This window comes from Centrocercus urophasianus, unplaced genomic scaffold (genome assembly GCF_019232065.1).
Source record: "Centrocercus urophasianus isolate 14NV4802_14NV808 unplaced genomic scaffold, USGS_Curo_1.0 seq_10, whole genome shotgun sequence".
Lineage (NCBI taxonomy): Eukaryota > Metazoa > Chordata > Aves > Galliformes > Phasianidae > Centrocercus > Centrocercus urophasianus.
In genome coordinates, this window is record NW_024884142.1 from 92747562 (window position 1) to 92764456 (window position 16895).

Below are 16895 nucleotides of genomic sequence, written 5' to 3' on the forward strand. Positions count from 1 at the left end.
TTTTTTTTTTTTTTTTTTTTTTTTTTTTTTTTTTTTTCCTCTTCATTCTCTTATCTTTTTTCTTTCCTGTTAAGACCTACATTTTGTATAGGGCACTTTAAATATTATAATTAATTTAAAAGGATCCTCAGTAATTCAAATACATAATATTAGTATACGTGTTACTTTATTAAAGCACAGTTGTGTGCTCTGTAATTGCTCGAAGCAGTAAAAAAGTCAGCAGTAAAAGGCTAAAGACAAGATTATTTATGTGAATTTGAAAATTACTAGAATATGGAGATACACCCTAATTACAAGGTGAAAAACTAATTAGATACAAGATTCAGACTTACTTTTTAGCTCTACCACGTGCATTTTCAGAAACTTCAAGATTTTGCTACAAAGTATCATACTTCCCAGTATTTCAGTGTACCAATCAGTTTTACAAGGCCAGATAGAAATAATTTCCGATTTGCTGTGTATGTAGGGCTACGTGAGCCAAAAGTGTGGTGTGGATATATTTCAGTTGGCCCTTTGAACGTTAACATGCTGCCAAAATATAATCAGCAGAGCCCAAGGACACGATCTGGAGTTCACTGAAGTTCCTCTTTCTGAAACTTGAGCCTGAACACTTAAAAGGGGAATGGGGAGCAAACGATAGTATGACAAGGGAAAACCTGAAAGATGAATAGGAAAGCAAAATGCTTCAAGCATATAACAGACCATTTTACCAGCTGGTACAAAGCAATCTTTGGGAGGTGTGAGATCTATGTTAATAGATTTAATAGAATTAATAAATCCAGATTTATATGAAAGGAGTTATCTTTCATACTAGTCCTATCAGACTTTTCGTGAAAAAGACTTTTCAGCAGTAAACTCAGTATTTCCACTTTTCTTACAGGAAGAATCACTGGAAAGCAAATTTTTAATGAATAGCAGGTCCTAAATTTCTCTCATTCTATTTTTGAGAATTTCTTAAGCAGCATATGAAAGGAGGAAAACTTAATCACATTTCAGGACTGGTGATTGAAATTAACCTCCCAGTTTTTTTGTTGTGACAGAAGGTGTGCATTATAACCCATTCTCAGAGGCATAGTGAGCAATTATGTTCTCTTCAGGAGTACTGTTGCTATTATAGAATCATGGAATCACTTAGCTTGGAAAAGACCTTCAAGATCTCCAAGTTCAACCATAAGACTACCAGGAACAATCAATAAACCATGTCATTTATTTAATGCTTTTTCTTCTGGAGAAGAATATGTAAAAACTCATGTGATGTCAAACACAGGTTAGTAAATTGGTCTTTGGTGGCAGTTGACTACAGCATAGCTCTGTTATTCATGGTCTCGCAGGAACTAGCATGCTCATAAATGATTGGGCAAAGAGGAGGAAAGCAACCTGGTCTGGAGGGAGGTGTTCCTGCTTATAGCAGGGGTTGGAACTAGATGATCTGAAAGGTCCCTTCCAACCTAACCCATTCTATGATTCTATTATTCTGTTTGCAGATGTGATAAGATAGGAAAACAATAATGATAAAAATAAAGCTGCACATAAGCATTTTCTGAAGGGTTTCAGAATTCTGAATGATCGGATGTAAAACAGTAGGTAGAATTCAATGTTAGAATGTACAATGTATTTCTAGAAAAGGTAATCTTAATGGTTAGAACGGATTCTGTTAGCACTGGGCTGACAAAATTGTGCAGTCATTGTAAATGGCCTTTGTAAAAGAGCCCAGTGTTCAGAACTGACCAGAAGTCCCAAAAGATGTTAGTAACTACAGGAAAAGGAGGTAAGAACAGATCAGAAAGCACTTTCAGGTTACTTTGCAGTCATTGTGCATGTCTTGAATGTTGTGCACATTTTTAGTTTGTTTCACATGAGAAACTCAGATGAGCATTGGAACAAGGAGAGTTCCAAATCCATACTTTCCAAGTATGGATTGACTTATGTATGTTGAGAAGCCAGGACAAGCTAGGAAAAACGTATTTTTGTAAAGATATGGCTATGCAGCTATGAAAAAAATCAAGAAGTTATTTAGTATGAAATTGAAATACATAAAAACTTCATGTGGTAAGGCAGTTAATGTAGCTCAAGAAATCTATGAAATGTTAATCACTAGTATCTGTAGCTATTAGGCTAGTTACTGTACAGTGGCAATTCAATGGCCAAGCTTTTATTAGTCACTACTGGAAGTGTAATACTGCAGAAAGTATAACTGGACTTCTGGTCTCATCTGGCAAAGGCACTATTGTGTCTTTAACAGTATGTAATGGAAGAATAGTGGCCAGTGAAAAGATCTGCTTTCCATTTCTCTAAACTTTGTAATCAGATTCGGTGAAAATTAAAGGTAAAAATCCAGGCTATTTACAGTTAAAATCAGTCAAATAATTAGGGTAAACCATTGATGAATTCTGCTTTGTACGTGCCTAACATTGTGAATATTTTTTACTTAATGCCAAGAGGCATTAAAAGGAAATTTTGGTATTCAGCTCTTTTTAAAGAGCTATGAAAAAAATCATTCTGTACTAAGGCAAAATAACTGTAACTCAGCACTGCACAGTTGATGAATCTTTTAACTTTAATTGTAGATTGGAAATGCTATCAGATTTCATCTATAAATACCTTTATTCATTTTTCACTTCATTGCTTAGAACTCTTTCACAGAGTAACGCTGTTGTGATGCTCATTTATTAATGCCTTTGTGGAAAACATTTAAATATGCTTACAAATTACAATTCTGTGGAAAAATATTGCAGTCTTTCTGTTATTGGATTACAGTTTTTTCAGTTAGTAAAATCTTGGAGGTTTTTTTTTTTTTTTTCCAAACAAATCTGCCTAAAAATATGCTAAAATCATTAATATTTTAGTTCACAAATCAATGAAGTATATTAATAATGATTAGGGCTTTTTTTCCAAATGGAATGCCTTTGTGAATCAATTCTGCAGTGCACATCTCCAGTAGTTTTCAAGGAAAACCGAACAAATTGCCATCTCTCTGCAGGGAGGCATTGCTCTTCTGATGAGCACATCACATGTTCACAACTATAGTGCATAACTGGGAAGAATTTATCTAATGGCTGTTTGGGTGGGGTCTTTTTTTTAACAAAATGAAGGCATTAGAGATGCAGGAAAGAGATCAAGAATTGGAATTAGTGGGATTAGATTTGAATGGGTTGTTTGGTTAGCACTAACACAATTGTTGAGCATTGCAGTAGGTCTAGAGTATTATAAAGTGAGTTGCCAAGTTTGTTTCTCTCATTAATTAGTATTATGAATAGAACAGATATTATTAGAAGTGCTACTGATTGCAGTGGAAGTCAGATCAGATTGTATTTCTCAGTTTGGTTGATTAAAAGAATGGAGCTGCATAGGAAAAATTCTACTCCATCCTGCTCAAAGAAGAAAAAAGTAGTTACCAAATAGAAATTTAGCTTACATTAAAATGATTCTGATATATTACTACTGCTGGAACTCTGACATAAATCCCTGGTAAGCAATCGTCTTACTCTATCAACATTAAGATCTATGAGATCTGATTACAGAAAGTGATAAAAAGTGCATGCGCAGAGAGCCTTTGTCTTTTCATGTGTAGTGCTGTAATGCAGAAGTAGATTTCTCTGCCTATTTGTGTAAATAAAAGTTTTCAGGATTCAGTTTCTGTGCCATCTCTTGGCCAGTGCTTTATTTTACCTGGAGAAGATATAATGTAAGTATGCCTTAGCTTTAGTTGTATGACTGTTTTGAAAATATGGGTTATTTTATCATTGCTTCGCTTCTCTGCAGTCATCATTGCATAAGTTTAACCTTGATGAAGAAGTCTAAGCAAGCACTTAGCTACAATATTACTCTTCATTAATGTTATAAGAGCTGTAATTCATTTTTCAATGTACTTTACTGAAGAGCTAATAGTATTAAAAGCATCTACCTAGTGCATGTCACTGATGAGCAGTTTCCTATATTAAGAACACTTATGCTGTATCTAGCACATTTTGCCTTGGTGTCCATTAAAATGCATGAAACATCTATCATAACATTTTAAGCACTCAGTAGCTTATTACTGAAACCACATAACTGCTTACTTATTATCTCTTCTTGACAATGACTTTAACAAATTATATTCAGGTAGTTGTTAAAATTTCCATCCAAGCACATTTCTTTTTTTGGATGTCATGTCAAGAGGTTAATTTATGCTCCCTTACAGCTGATTTCTAGGCCTCAATCCATCAGACAAGTCTCTTCAAAGGAGATATTACTCTGTTGAGTTGAGACATCGAGATAAAGTTGGCTTTCTGAAATGCAGTCCCCTTTGGGAAGCGTGCAAAGAATTCTGCAGCAGTTATTTGTCTAGGCAGTACTGAAGCAACAAGGCACAAGAAGAAGACCAAGACGTGGAATGAGGAAAAACTATTAAAGAAAAAAAGGGAGCTGTGCTTAACATAGCTAATACCATTTTCCCTTCCCTTCCCTTCCCTTCCCTTCCCTTCCCTTCCCTTCCCTTCCCCATTCATTTTGCTTTCTGTAAGATTTTCCTCCAAGGAGTGAAGTGCACGTATATGGAAATAACTTTTCAATAGTTAGACGTTCTCTGTCATTTCTCTCTCTGCACTTTAAGTCTTGTATTACAAATAGTAAACTCTGTCTGGAAAAGAATGATCAAACAGGTAAGTCAACAATTCCATCTTTCACTCATGTGCCATGAGCTGTTTATGGATGACCTTTGGAAATCAGATCAGGAATGAAGAATACAAAGCACAAACAGCATGCTTACAGCATCTAAGGAGTTCTGTTTTAGAACTCAAACTGAAGGTATATGTGAATATTACCTGCTGAATTTTTCTTGCGCGTACCACTATAATATGAATGGTTCATGCAGTTTTTCTACATAAAATTATAGCAAATTTGAAGGCAATTTCCTAGGAGAGAAGAATACAGCTGTACAAAGCACCGGTTATCAGAGGAGGAAGTTTTGTTGCAGCTCCAGTTAATGTTTTACAGATGACAGACTTGGAAAGTCTGTTGACAAGATAATCAGCTATGAATAAAACAGTACTAGCTAGAAAAGACTACAGTATGGATTCTTGATTTCATGAAATGACATAAATCAAGATGCAAAGAGTGCTTTAAGAAACTGCAAGTAGTAACTTTTGTCAAGAAGCTGACTTGGGTTTTCTTTTCAATAATAAAACTATCATTCACTGACAATGTGCACAATTCTTAAGAGATAAGAAATGGCAAAAAAAACACATTTGCAGTATTCTCTCAACATTGAAATCAATTCCATCTACTCAATTGTAAAAGTCATTGTGTTCTTGTGCTTTAGTTTTGTACTACAATGCAAGAGAAAGAGCAAAATAACAGACCACAGATAAAAGACAGCAAAAAGTGCTTGACTGTGTACCTTGTTAGAATGCAAATGCTTGACCAGCCATAACTGCAAAATGAAATTCCCAAACAGTTGCAAATGCACAGTGAAAAGTAAATCCAAAGATCACTACTGCACGTGTCACAGTTAACTGAAGCTTAAGCTGGCCAACTTACGTACGTGTCTTGGAAACTAATAAGAGCAGATGGAGTGCAACATGAGAAACTTGATACAGAGTGAAGCTTAGTGTTACCAAAAAAGGCCTCATTTATAGAAAAGAAACATACACTGATCTTCTGAGTAAGAAAGCTGGAAGAGTTGCTGTGAATTTTCTTTTAATACAATGCTAGAGTGAACATATGCAAGTTGTCTGAAATAGCCTCAAATGTAAGTGGTGTCAGAGACAGTGTAGTGCATTTGTTCCTAACAAAATCTTCATTGGAATAAGTATCTGCTATTTTTGTACATCTTATTCTGGGGTCAAGAATCCTGAAAAAGTATGTCTGAAAAATCCTGTTTGTGAAGGGAAGAGAAGTTCCCTGCTAATTATTATTTAGATTTGTTTCTTAAAGGTAAGGAATATTACACCTGACTTCTGTCAATTGAAAGGAATGCTTAAAGAACACTTAGAACAATTTTTTTTTCAATTTTTTTTCAATACAATATCATACAATTACCATTCTATTTTGAAAGAAAAACAATCTTTTTTTCATTATAAGAGATATTTGAAGAACTATCATTTACACCTCTAATAATACTGGAAGATTTAAATCTTTATATTCATGCTACTGCCAGTACACTGAGTTCTCTTTCCTGTTTTCCTTTTTTCTCTTTGCCCGTATCAAGGGCATTGGGAATCCTAACTCCTGGACACACAGTCTTGTGCAGCCAGAGTGGTGGCTCTTCAAAAGCTGAAAAGGTCTAAAAGCAATCAATTGTGCACTATTACTCTGCAGTGAGGACACTTCACTGGGACCAAACTCAGGGCTAGAGATGACATGACAGCAGTAATGAGGAAATACCCAAATCAGCAGAAGTGTTTTTGCATATGTTCTGTGATATAGTTTAGGAACGTTCAAGAAAAAAAGAAGGCTGAACTTGTATGTCTTCATTGTATAAGCTGGAAAAATCAGAGACCGATCCTATACCCATCAAAGTCAGTGGAGGCTGTTGTTTACAGAACAGAGTTCACCCTCTGTATTCATCTATATCTAATTTCTGAAAATAATCTGAAATGTCTATTTGAATGTTTCTTATTTTAATCCCAATTACATAGAACAGGCATAGAATCCAAGAGTAAGCAGACTCAAGGAATTTTGGCTTTTGATCCATGATGTTAAGGACATTTAAAAAGATTTAAGATAAAAGCAACAATTGCAGATCTTTAAACTGTATCCTCTTTACCTTTAAACAGGCTAAATGTTACAAAGTAGCATTTCCACTAAAAAACAAATACAAAATGAGTATGAGATTTAATTATTACATAGCTTAGATGTGACTTACAACGTTAGCATTAAAATGCAACTATTTCCTAACAATAAATGTTTTTGAGAACTGTGTTGAGAAATGAGCTAAGTTAGGCATTTTGTAAGGCAATAAAAAAATCAGGCTTATAATAACTGTGCCTTGGGATGAAGACACCTGTAAAAAAAAAAAAAAAAAAAAAAAGGGGGAGCTTATTCTTAAAATAAAATCACAGTCCATTTGTTTTTTCCTTCTGTTTAATCTAAAATACCGTGTTTAAGCTGTAGTGGTAAAATGAAATATCTAAGGTTTTGTTTTGTTTTGTTTTTTAATTTTCATTTTTGCGTAAGCATAAAGGTAACATTGTTTATTAAAAAAGAAAAAGGTAAAATACTGAGAAGCATACTTAAATTGTACTATCTTTTAAAATGTTCTTTAGAGTTTTGACACTCATGGCTTGATATAAATGGGCACAGTCAATGTCAAAATTAGAAAGACTTTCTGATGAAAGCTCTTTCCTCTTCCCAGTTGTCCGTGATAACATCACCAAAGTACCCCACGTATTCAAATTCTCAGGGGGAAAAAAAAGTAAATCAAGTCCAGTAACAATTTTTTACTCCATTGGTTTTAACAGAAAAGAAAGAGGGTGGGTTTAGCCTTAGGAAATGATAGTAATAGTAGCTTACTGTTAATAACAGGTCCTTCCACCTTTAGAAAACACTTAGAGATCTACTATGGGTGACTCTACACACCTGTTTGTAGTATTTAATGCATTTATTAGCAATTTCATGGATCAGGAAGGAAGAATCAGCGATTAAGGACCAGAATTTGAAAGTTAGGTAGCTATCTCCTACTGAAATGCTTCTTCTAAGTCAGAATTCCTCCAGGTCTCTTAGGTTGAGAGGAAACAGCACTGTGTTGAAAGTTGTAAAGATGGTTGCAAAGAAAGGGGAAGTTGGTGGATGTTTTGCTCTCCATTGCTTCAGATGCATAGAGGAATATTCTCTCTGTTTCTAGTAAACCCAGAACAGGGAATCATCCTTCTCATTAAAAAAAAAAAAAAAAAAAGCCTACTTTGATCGTCAACTCAATTTTAATTGATTCAGTGCCTGTGTGTTTCTAGGTGAGTTGGTGCAATGTCTCTGTTCAGGTTTTTTAGGTCCCTTCTTTCCTCAATGGCTGAACTTTCTGACTGGTTTCTCTCACTGCCGGGTTTAGATGATGATTTCTCCAGGCTCTTCTAATGTGATGTTCTGGGAACTGGGGAGCTGGATGAGGAAACCTCTTCTGAAACAGCTGCTTTCCTAATGCACTGCAGCAGCTTAGAGGAAATGAAGCTGAAGATGTTGATTTGAAAGTGTTGAAGTAGTAATTTTGTACTTTATTTTGTCAAAGCAAAATTCTTAAATGTATTCAAATTAATCTTGAAATCTTCCATTCTAGCAATGTCAATCTAAGGCAAAAAGAAGAAACTATGATTTACTGAAAGTCACAAAAGTGGTTTGTGGAAGTGCATCTGCTGGGTCCCAATTCAAAGTTTTTATGTTTAGGTGTGCTTAAAAAAAAATAACATCATTCAAGCCAGGTTATGGCTTTATAGCTTTTATAGCTTTTTTCTGTAATGCTGCAATTATATGCAATTTCACTTTGAATGTACTGCAGGTTAAAAAAAAAAAAAAAAAAAAAAAAAAAGAAAGAAAAAAAAATTGTAGTTATTTAGCACAGAACTGTGCAAGGAAGGTTTGCAGTCACCTTACCTATAGCAAAGTTAATTGTCAAGTTCTACACGGTATCTGAAAAATTTCCTGAATATGTTCAGCAGTGAACTGGAAAAGCAAGAGCCAAGATCATTGACTTTTACTGTTCTTTTGTCCAGGGCCTTAGGATATTAATAAAGCCTTTACTACCTTTAGCACGTTTTCTCTGATAGTCGTGATCCTTAGAGAATGGCTCAAAGAGAAACTGCAGTGTTATTAAAAGTCCAGATACTTAGCTAGCTTCTGTTTTTTAGCCTTTAAAAGATACTTCTATTTCATTATTTCTGAGAAGATGGAAAATAACCGTCCTTAGGGCTGTTTGTGTTTCACTTACTTAGATGTGACTTACAACATTAGCATTAAAATGCAACTATTTCCTAACAATAACTGTGTTGAGAAATGAGCTAGGTTAGGCATTTTGTAAGGCAATAAAAAAATCAGGCTAAACCTCTCAAGTGCTCTGAGTTCATGTAGCTGTGCTTGCAATTTCAAAACTTATTTTTCGGAAGATATATAGCCTAATATATGGTTATTAACAAGCAAAGCACACTACAGATTTTGAACATACATATGTGTACTCTATGTATAACTGATATGGCAGTGAAGTCTGATGCCAAGGAAGGTGCAAGGACTTACAGCTCAGAAGTTCACTGCTTTCTGATGTTTCCTTCTCCACCAAAGTGAAAAATAAGTAATTGGTTCTGGTAACTATTTATAGTGAATAGACTTTCACTAGACAGTGGTTTATCATTAGCATGTTTTTCAGCAGTCACCAAGAAACCAAGTGTTTAATCAAGTAGGTCTGTGTATGTTCTGTCCCTCAGACTTGATCTAGTGACCATGTAAATACTTGTGTCAACAACAGTTACTATCTCATAGTTCTGAAGACGTTAATGGATGGATATAAGCCCTATAGAGCCCAAGCTAGAAGCTTTTTGAGGCAATAGACAGAGAATGTGGGGAGAGGGGAGATACTCAGCAATTCAGATTGTGAGCAGGGAAAGAAGTTCCCAGAAAATAGAGAAAAAAGACAGACAAGAGACTGTAGAAAACCTTTTGTATTCAGACTTGGTTGAAGTCTGTTTTTCTATTTTTTTTTATATGCTACTATGGACCATTCACTATGCTGCCTTTCCTTACTAGTATAGTATTAAATGCAGTCAGTTTGTGGATTGCTCGTTTAAAGGAAGCCAACACAATTTTTGACCTTCCTTAGCTTTCTGCATTTCCATATGAGTGCACATGCAGAAACAGTTTTAATATTATTTCAGTTGTTCAGAATGATGTGAGAAAACCCATTCTACAACTGGCTGATGAAAAATGTTAGCACCTTCAATTTGCTTTGTTTTAATTTCCAAAATCTCTGGTTTTGTTTTAAAATGGATGCTCTTAAATTTACAATACGTTACTTAAATTTCAAAAGGCAATTTTCCCTTTAATAAAGCTATTGTGGGCTGGAACATGGGGATCAAGTGCAGATGTGTTTCGTTGATATGATTCAGTGAATGTACTGTTCTTGTGGAATTATCTGTGTCTAAAAGAGAATACAGCTGACAGAATTTCTTTGGCCTGTGATATGACTTCCTGTGGTTGATGCCAATTTGTTTTAAACGATAAACTGACACACACCGTTGATCTTTAAAGGGCAACTAAATTTTTCTATTAATAAGAAACATGCATAGTTGAGCAGTTGCTGGATGATGCATACAGATGCAGTCATTTAAAATACAGTTTATTCAGTGTATTAATTGGCTTTTTAAATTAGAGTTTGTAAATAAATGGGTCAGAAGACCAGAACTGATTTTGCAGCCAACCACCACAGAAAGGATAATGAAGATTAAGAGGCTTTCTCCTATCTGTCTGTGTCTCAGTGTCTGGTTCTGGAGGGATCCTTCCTGAATATTTTCCATGTTCCAGGCTTGTCCACTTACTCCCTCAAATTCAAAATGAAAGTGCTGCTTGATATTGACTGTCATGACGTGTATACTTGTCTGTTAGCAAACTTGTCTGAAACCACTAACATTTCTTACATTAACCAGTAAACTGATGGAAGTACTTTTTCTACAACTGCAGTTCAGTAGGTTGGTCTAGCATTTCCTGTATCATACAGCCTCCCTTCCAAGTCTCCGATTAATTAGCCTTTCTTTTGATATTTCATTGTTGATACCTACTTTTGATCACACAATTTAATAATTCAAGCAAGTTTGGTACATGTTGTGCTGGTGATTGATGGTATCATAGGAGCCAATTATTCCCATCCTGATTCAAACAGTTTTGGATGTGTGAGCTGAAAAGGCTCCCCACGAGCTAGTACACAGAACAGGAATCTCCAGAGAATATTTCGAACATTTAGCCTACTGGAAAATTAGGCTTTTCTTTTGGAGGTTCATTCTTCTTTCTTTATTTGAAATGAGAAAACCAAAGTAAGCTAAACTAGAACCATATAATTCTCTTTACTGATTGCCTCAGTAACGACACAATTTAGGGTGTTTGGGACTTTACATTCAAATGACTATAGAAAATCTTTTGTCCTCAGAACTGGTTATAGTACTTGGTTTCATAATGAATTGCATCAAGATTCGTACCTCTATCATCTGGCTGCACAGTCTGCATTTTTCCATGAGGAAAAAAAAAAGTTCTTTGTATTTGTATTAGCAATTACAAATGCTTTTGTACAGATGTGAAGATTTTACTGGTGTGGTGGCCTGTGAGCAAATATGGGATTTGTAGATGTGCCTATATTTGTTTGCTTGATACTATGTACTTACTGTAGGCATACATAAAATCTTGTAGTTATTTAAGCCTTTAAAAAAGAAATAGATGAATACATATTGAAGGGTGAATAGACATTGATAATATTTTTTTTTTTTTTACTTAAGCAAGAGGAGACATTTAGTGAATTTTTGCATGTTACAACCTATCTCTGAAAGGGCAAGTTTAAAATATGATTAAGGTATTGATATCAGAGAGAGTCAGAAAGTGCTGGGTACGTGAAACAAATGGACTCTCTTATATCTAGAAAGTGAGGAATGAGTCCCTGAGGAAGGACAGCATGGGGAATACATTAGGATTAGAGACACATAAGAACAAATAGAAAACACAGGAAGAAAATCCATTTGGAATTTTTTAAACTAGCACTCTTTTGTTTCTTCCTATACCAGACACAAAGAAATAGGTCAATTCTTTCTTAAATACATCAGCACTTTCTGCCAGTGTGAGCTTGATGAAGTAAATGGAATCAGATCCATGTGAAGTTATAAGAGTGACAAGTCAGTCCTTTAGTGGACTGAGGTTTACAGTAAATTCACTTTAAGCTAAAGCACTGTAAACCAGGACAAAAAAAAATGTTTGAACTATTGACCTGAATAATATTATGTTCTAAATTAAAATTCAGTGTATTTGAAAATTGTTGAAGAATACTGATTTAAACTGTTTGAGTTAGCCAACATTGCCTAATAAAAGAATTAGTATTTTCTACTTAGTCCTGGCATGGTAACAAAGGATCTCCTTGAGTTTCTGTGCCTAGGTGTGCTTAACCATTTGAAAAATTTGTCCTAACAGTGCTAACATGCACATTTGCTACTTTTATACAAAAGTATGCTCTAAAAGGCCAGAAATGCTTTAAGTGCATTGTTGCCATCATGCATCATACCTGTTTGCATGCTCTGCAAGTGAAGGCAATTCACAGGTAGTTCTCATCTGAGTTACCATTTAGAGGGTGACTGCAGAGAAAATAAACTTGGGAATGCATTTATTTTTACCAGGAAAACATTCAAGTCTCTAACTATTAAAAAATAATAGACATATTTGCCTATGTGAGCATGAACAACCCAGTAGGATTTGATATTCATACACACTAAGGCTCTTTTACATGAATGGGAGGCAATACAGGGTTGTTAATGTGGGTTGTAATCATAATTTTTTTATGCTTTTAGGTCTTCCATGTGAAATAAGGGAGATTAAGTAGTCCAGCTCCTAAAAAGTAGAACAAAGAATGAGCTTGACCAATAAAGGAAGGAGTAAAGTATTTAGTAGCATTAAATGAACTATTTTATTTCCACTGGAATTTTTACTGATTTTATTTGATGATTTACTGCAAGTCTATTCATTGTCTTCCAAATCTAGTTTAAAACCCCTTCAACTGAATTCCCCAGTAAGATATAGGATAATAAAAATTTCCCAGATAGCATTATTGACTACCTCTGTATGACTGTATCCAAGAAGAATATTACTTGCTTAAGCTTTATGCAAAACTGGTCTTTCTCTTGTTGAAGAAGCAACTTAGTTCAAGTAGCTGACACTGGTGAGTATGCATGCATCTCTTTCTCTGGATTTGCACCCTTTCCCTAGCCTTGTGCAAATATAGAGGATTAGTCACGAGCATAGAGAGAAGGCAACATGATATTATTAGAATCTTGCTGCCTTTGCTGTAGCCAGTGTTTTTATTCCAGAAGATATCTTGACAGGCTCAAAATAACATACAATTATACTGCTCTGTGTGCAAAAGCAGGGCAAGCAAACATAAATGAAAAGAAATGCTGGTAGATGGTGTTAAAAAGAATTTTGGACAAAAAAAGTTATGTACACAGAATAACAACATCAAGCTGCTAGTGGCTTTTTTGCTCCACGCAGTCCTGCATGCTGACAGGTTTTGATTTTTGAGAACATCTTATAGTATTCCTATCTATTAATAAATCCCTTCCATCACAGTTAGACTGTATCAGTTGAAAAGAAATCTGAAAATAAATGTGGGAGAGTTTCAGAACCAGTGACATACCCCTTTTTGAAAAAATGTTGACATATAATATAGTCATCTGGAAAATGTTAGTGGAGTTAATGACCTGAGTCAGTGCAGTCCTGGAGTTTTCATGTAAAATGTTACTTCGTTATACATCTTTCTTTTGTTTTCATCAGTTTTTAGTAAGTTATAGGAACTGAAAAACGTAAAGCAAGGTTTGTCTCTGCCTTGGAAAAGCTATTTCCATAATCATTTTCTTCTCAGAGATTTTTCCTTGATCTTAAACATCTTCTCTTTCTTAGATATCTGTGAATATTTCAGTTGCAAATACATTGTGCTATGCCAAACATTATATTTGTTCAAAAAATGTTTAACTGCTTACAAAAATAGATTACAGGAAGATATATCCACAGAGTGAAAAAGGAAAGTATGATTTCGTGGCCAGCTAATATGAGAAGGTACTGAATATTAATATTTGTATGAATATGTAAGAATAGATAATAATGTAATAGGTGATCTTCTGGAGACATCCAGATGAATAAGCATAGGCTGAGGAGTCAATGTAGACGAAGAAAATCTTGACACAAGCACATTAACTGCTTACACCTTCCCCCCATACTATTTTTAATGAAGGAAAGGAAATGCAGTGTTTTAAAGCCATGCTTAAATTTTCCTTCTGGCTGCAGTAATCCTATTTCTTAAAGGGTTGCTCATGACTGGAAAATGCTTAGCTAAATCCATGTTGACTGTGCCTATTTATGACAACCTGATTAATTTATTGTGTGTGTATAATACATTTATATAGTTAAGTTGAGAAAAGAAATGTTTTAACATAGTAACTCTATATTTTGAGAATTGATTATACTTGTTAATTTTCTTGCTTAATACGACTTTTGGTGAGTTTTAACATTTGCCCAGCCAGTCTCTCTTTCTCTCTCTCTGTGAGGTTCACATGTACAGTGATTTAGAGATTGCATAATGACTGTTTGGCATATCCTACAGGCAAAGGTCCAGAAACCCTTTTTGCTGGCTATAACCTCAATGACAATGAGTGGCACACAGTGCGTGTGGTTCGACGAGGAAAAAGTTTAAAGTTAATGGTGGATGACCAGCAGGCCATGACAGGTAGTATGACATTGTGACTTCATGTTATCTGGGTGGGGAGGGGAACACAGAGGGAAAATGGCAGAAGTAAAATACCTTCATCTGAAAGTAACAAGATGCTTGCTTTCTTTTCTTGAGTAAGATCTACATTGTGCCCCTTGAAATGCTATTACTGGACTTAACATTTATGTTACTCTAGCACTGCCGTTAAAACTGATGAAAACCTTCATGCTGACTTAAACAGGTATTTTTGTACAGCAATTGGAGAAAAATCATTTGGTAAATCACTAATGAAAAGGCAAGTAAATACTTTTGCTAAAATACTAAGTTTAAATTAGGGCTAAACTCTAAGCCCATCAAGAGGGAATTTCAGAAATATTTGAAAGATATTTTGTCATGTTTTTAAGACTTGCCTCAGCTGTTCTAAATGACTAAGCACTAGGCAACAGGTTTTTCTGTGACACTAGAATTGCAGTTTGATGTGAGAATAAAAAAGGTACGAATGCTCAGACATGTTACTAATACATTCTTATTTTGTCTCACAAATGATAATTGAGAAGGTTATTCTGTAATAAAGTCTCACAAATGTCTTATAAATAGCATCAGATCTGGCTTCTAGCTCTGATTGCTTGCGCAGTACAATGAGCCTAATTTTGTTTTAGGTATTTAGCATTTTCCTTTGCTTTCATGTTTAGATAAAATATATCATTATTTTTTGGCTTCGTTAAAATGATAAAAATGTTAATGGTTTTTAAAAGGAAAGCACCTCCTTTTGTTCTTTTTCAAAAGAGCACTCAGGACTGTTTTGCTGGTAGAAGAATAATTATGGATGTGTCAATGTAGCTTCCAAGATACATTTTCTAGAATCAGATATTACTAATAGGTCTTCCAAAGGTGAAGAAAAAATTTGTTTCATGTATGCGATGATCCTTTGTATCATTTTCCCAAGAAAATGGTTTAAGTGAGTTATTTCACAGTTTTTTATTTTCTTTATGTGAGTAGTAATACATACTACTGAAGGAACTACATAAAGCATCATATTGCTGCTTCAACTGGTGACTCAGATAATAAAGTTACTTTGGGAACAGTTTCTAGTTAGAGGAAGCTGTTTGGAATGCCGTAAAATACAGTGTCTAAATGTGAATTTCCTTTGTTCCTTAGAGTTTTTATTTAAATGTAATACATATTTAAAAATCACCAAAAAGTACTCTTTTTCTTTTGGAATCAGTCCCAACTGCTTAGTACAGCTTTAGAAATTAAAAATATATGTGGTGGGTTATGATGAGGTCTCAGGGGAGACCTCATTGCTCTCTATAACTTCCTGAAGGGAGGTTGTAGTGAGCTGGGGGTCGGCCTCTTCTCTCGTGTCATCAGTGATAGGACCAGGGGGAATGGTTTCAAGCTACGGCAGGGGAGATTCAGGCTGGACATTAGGAAGTATTACTTTTCAGAAAGGGTGGTCAGGCACTGGGAGGTGGTGGAGTCACCGACCCTGGGGGTGTTCAAGGAAAGGCTGGATGTTGTGTTGAGGGACATGGTTTAGTGGGAGCTATTGGGAATAGGTGAACGGTTGGACTGGGTGATCTTTTAGGTCTTTTCCAACCTTGGTGATTCTATGATTCTATGAAAATGGAAGGTTTCTATCATATAGAGCGTAGTCAGTGAAGCAATAAGCAAAGAATGCAGGACTGTACGTTTTTGTTTTTCTTTCTAATTTTCTTCATTGTGGATAAGCATAGTCAAAATTAGATGTCCCTACAAGTTAAAGCCAGTGAGTATTTTCACTTCAGTTGCCTCTTAATCAAGGAAAACTTTTGCCTGAGTATCCAAATTCTGGTGCAACACTCGTATCCTTTCCAGATGCCAGTGCATGTATCAGAAACTGGCCTGTTAACTCAGTGTGATTCTCAGTTTTTGCCTACCTGTGCATAATCCACAAATGTTTAACTCTCTTCACCCAAAGGGAGAAGGTTGTCCCAGTACTTTGGATGGACAAAAACTTCCCAAAATCTCTGCAGGAAGTTATAGGGCCAGCCTGTGTCCTCCTTCATCTGTGAGATGGGGACTGGTGTGAGAGAAGGGGCTTTTGGGAACGTGCAAGTCTGGTATCATGGGAAATTTTCTGTTAGTACCAAAAGCATTGCATTTTCTTCTTGGCAAATTTTTGTTGTCGTGCATCCACAGCTTTCCTTCTTGTTCCTTTCCCTTTTTCCCTTTCCTTTTCTTTTTCCTTTTCTTTCCCCTCCTCTCTCCCTCTCCCTTCCCCTCCCTCAATACATTATATTGCCAAACCTTTCACCAGCTTAGGTTTTTACTCCCATCTAGTAGATCTTCAAATGTATACAACACAAGTTAACACATAGGAGCTTTGAATTCCCTAACAGGTTAGTGGAAACATTGCCATATCATGTTGGATTGCCCTTACATTAAGCTGTTTAGAATTTTTCTTCAGATGTTTAAAATATACCCTGGTAATTTACATGAAGGTAAG

The 16895-nt window shown here is 35.3% G+C and overlaps 1 protein-coding gene across 2 annotated transcripts in view; it reads left to right on the forward strand.

Annotated features, from left to right (window-relative positions):
• The window catches only part of NRXN1 (neurexin 1), a 425606-nt gene that overhangs the window by 58832 nt on the left and 349879 nt on the right, over positions 1-16895 (forward strand). For both annotated transcript variants that reach the window (XM_042824415.1, XM_042824431.1), the window contains exon 6: positions 14303-14425. In XM_042824415.1, the coding sequence (XP_042680349.1) occupies positions 14303-14425 (123 nt within the window). The remainder of the gene's footprint in view (positions 1-14302; positions 14426-16895) is intronic.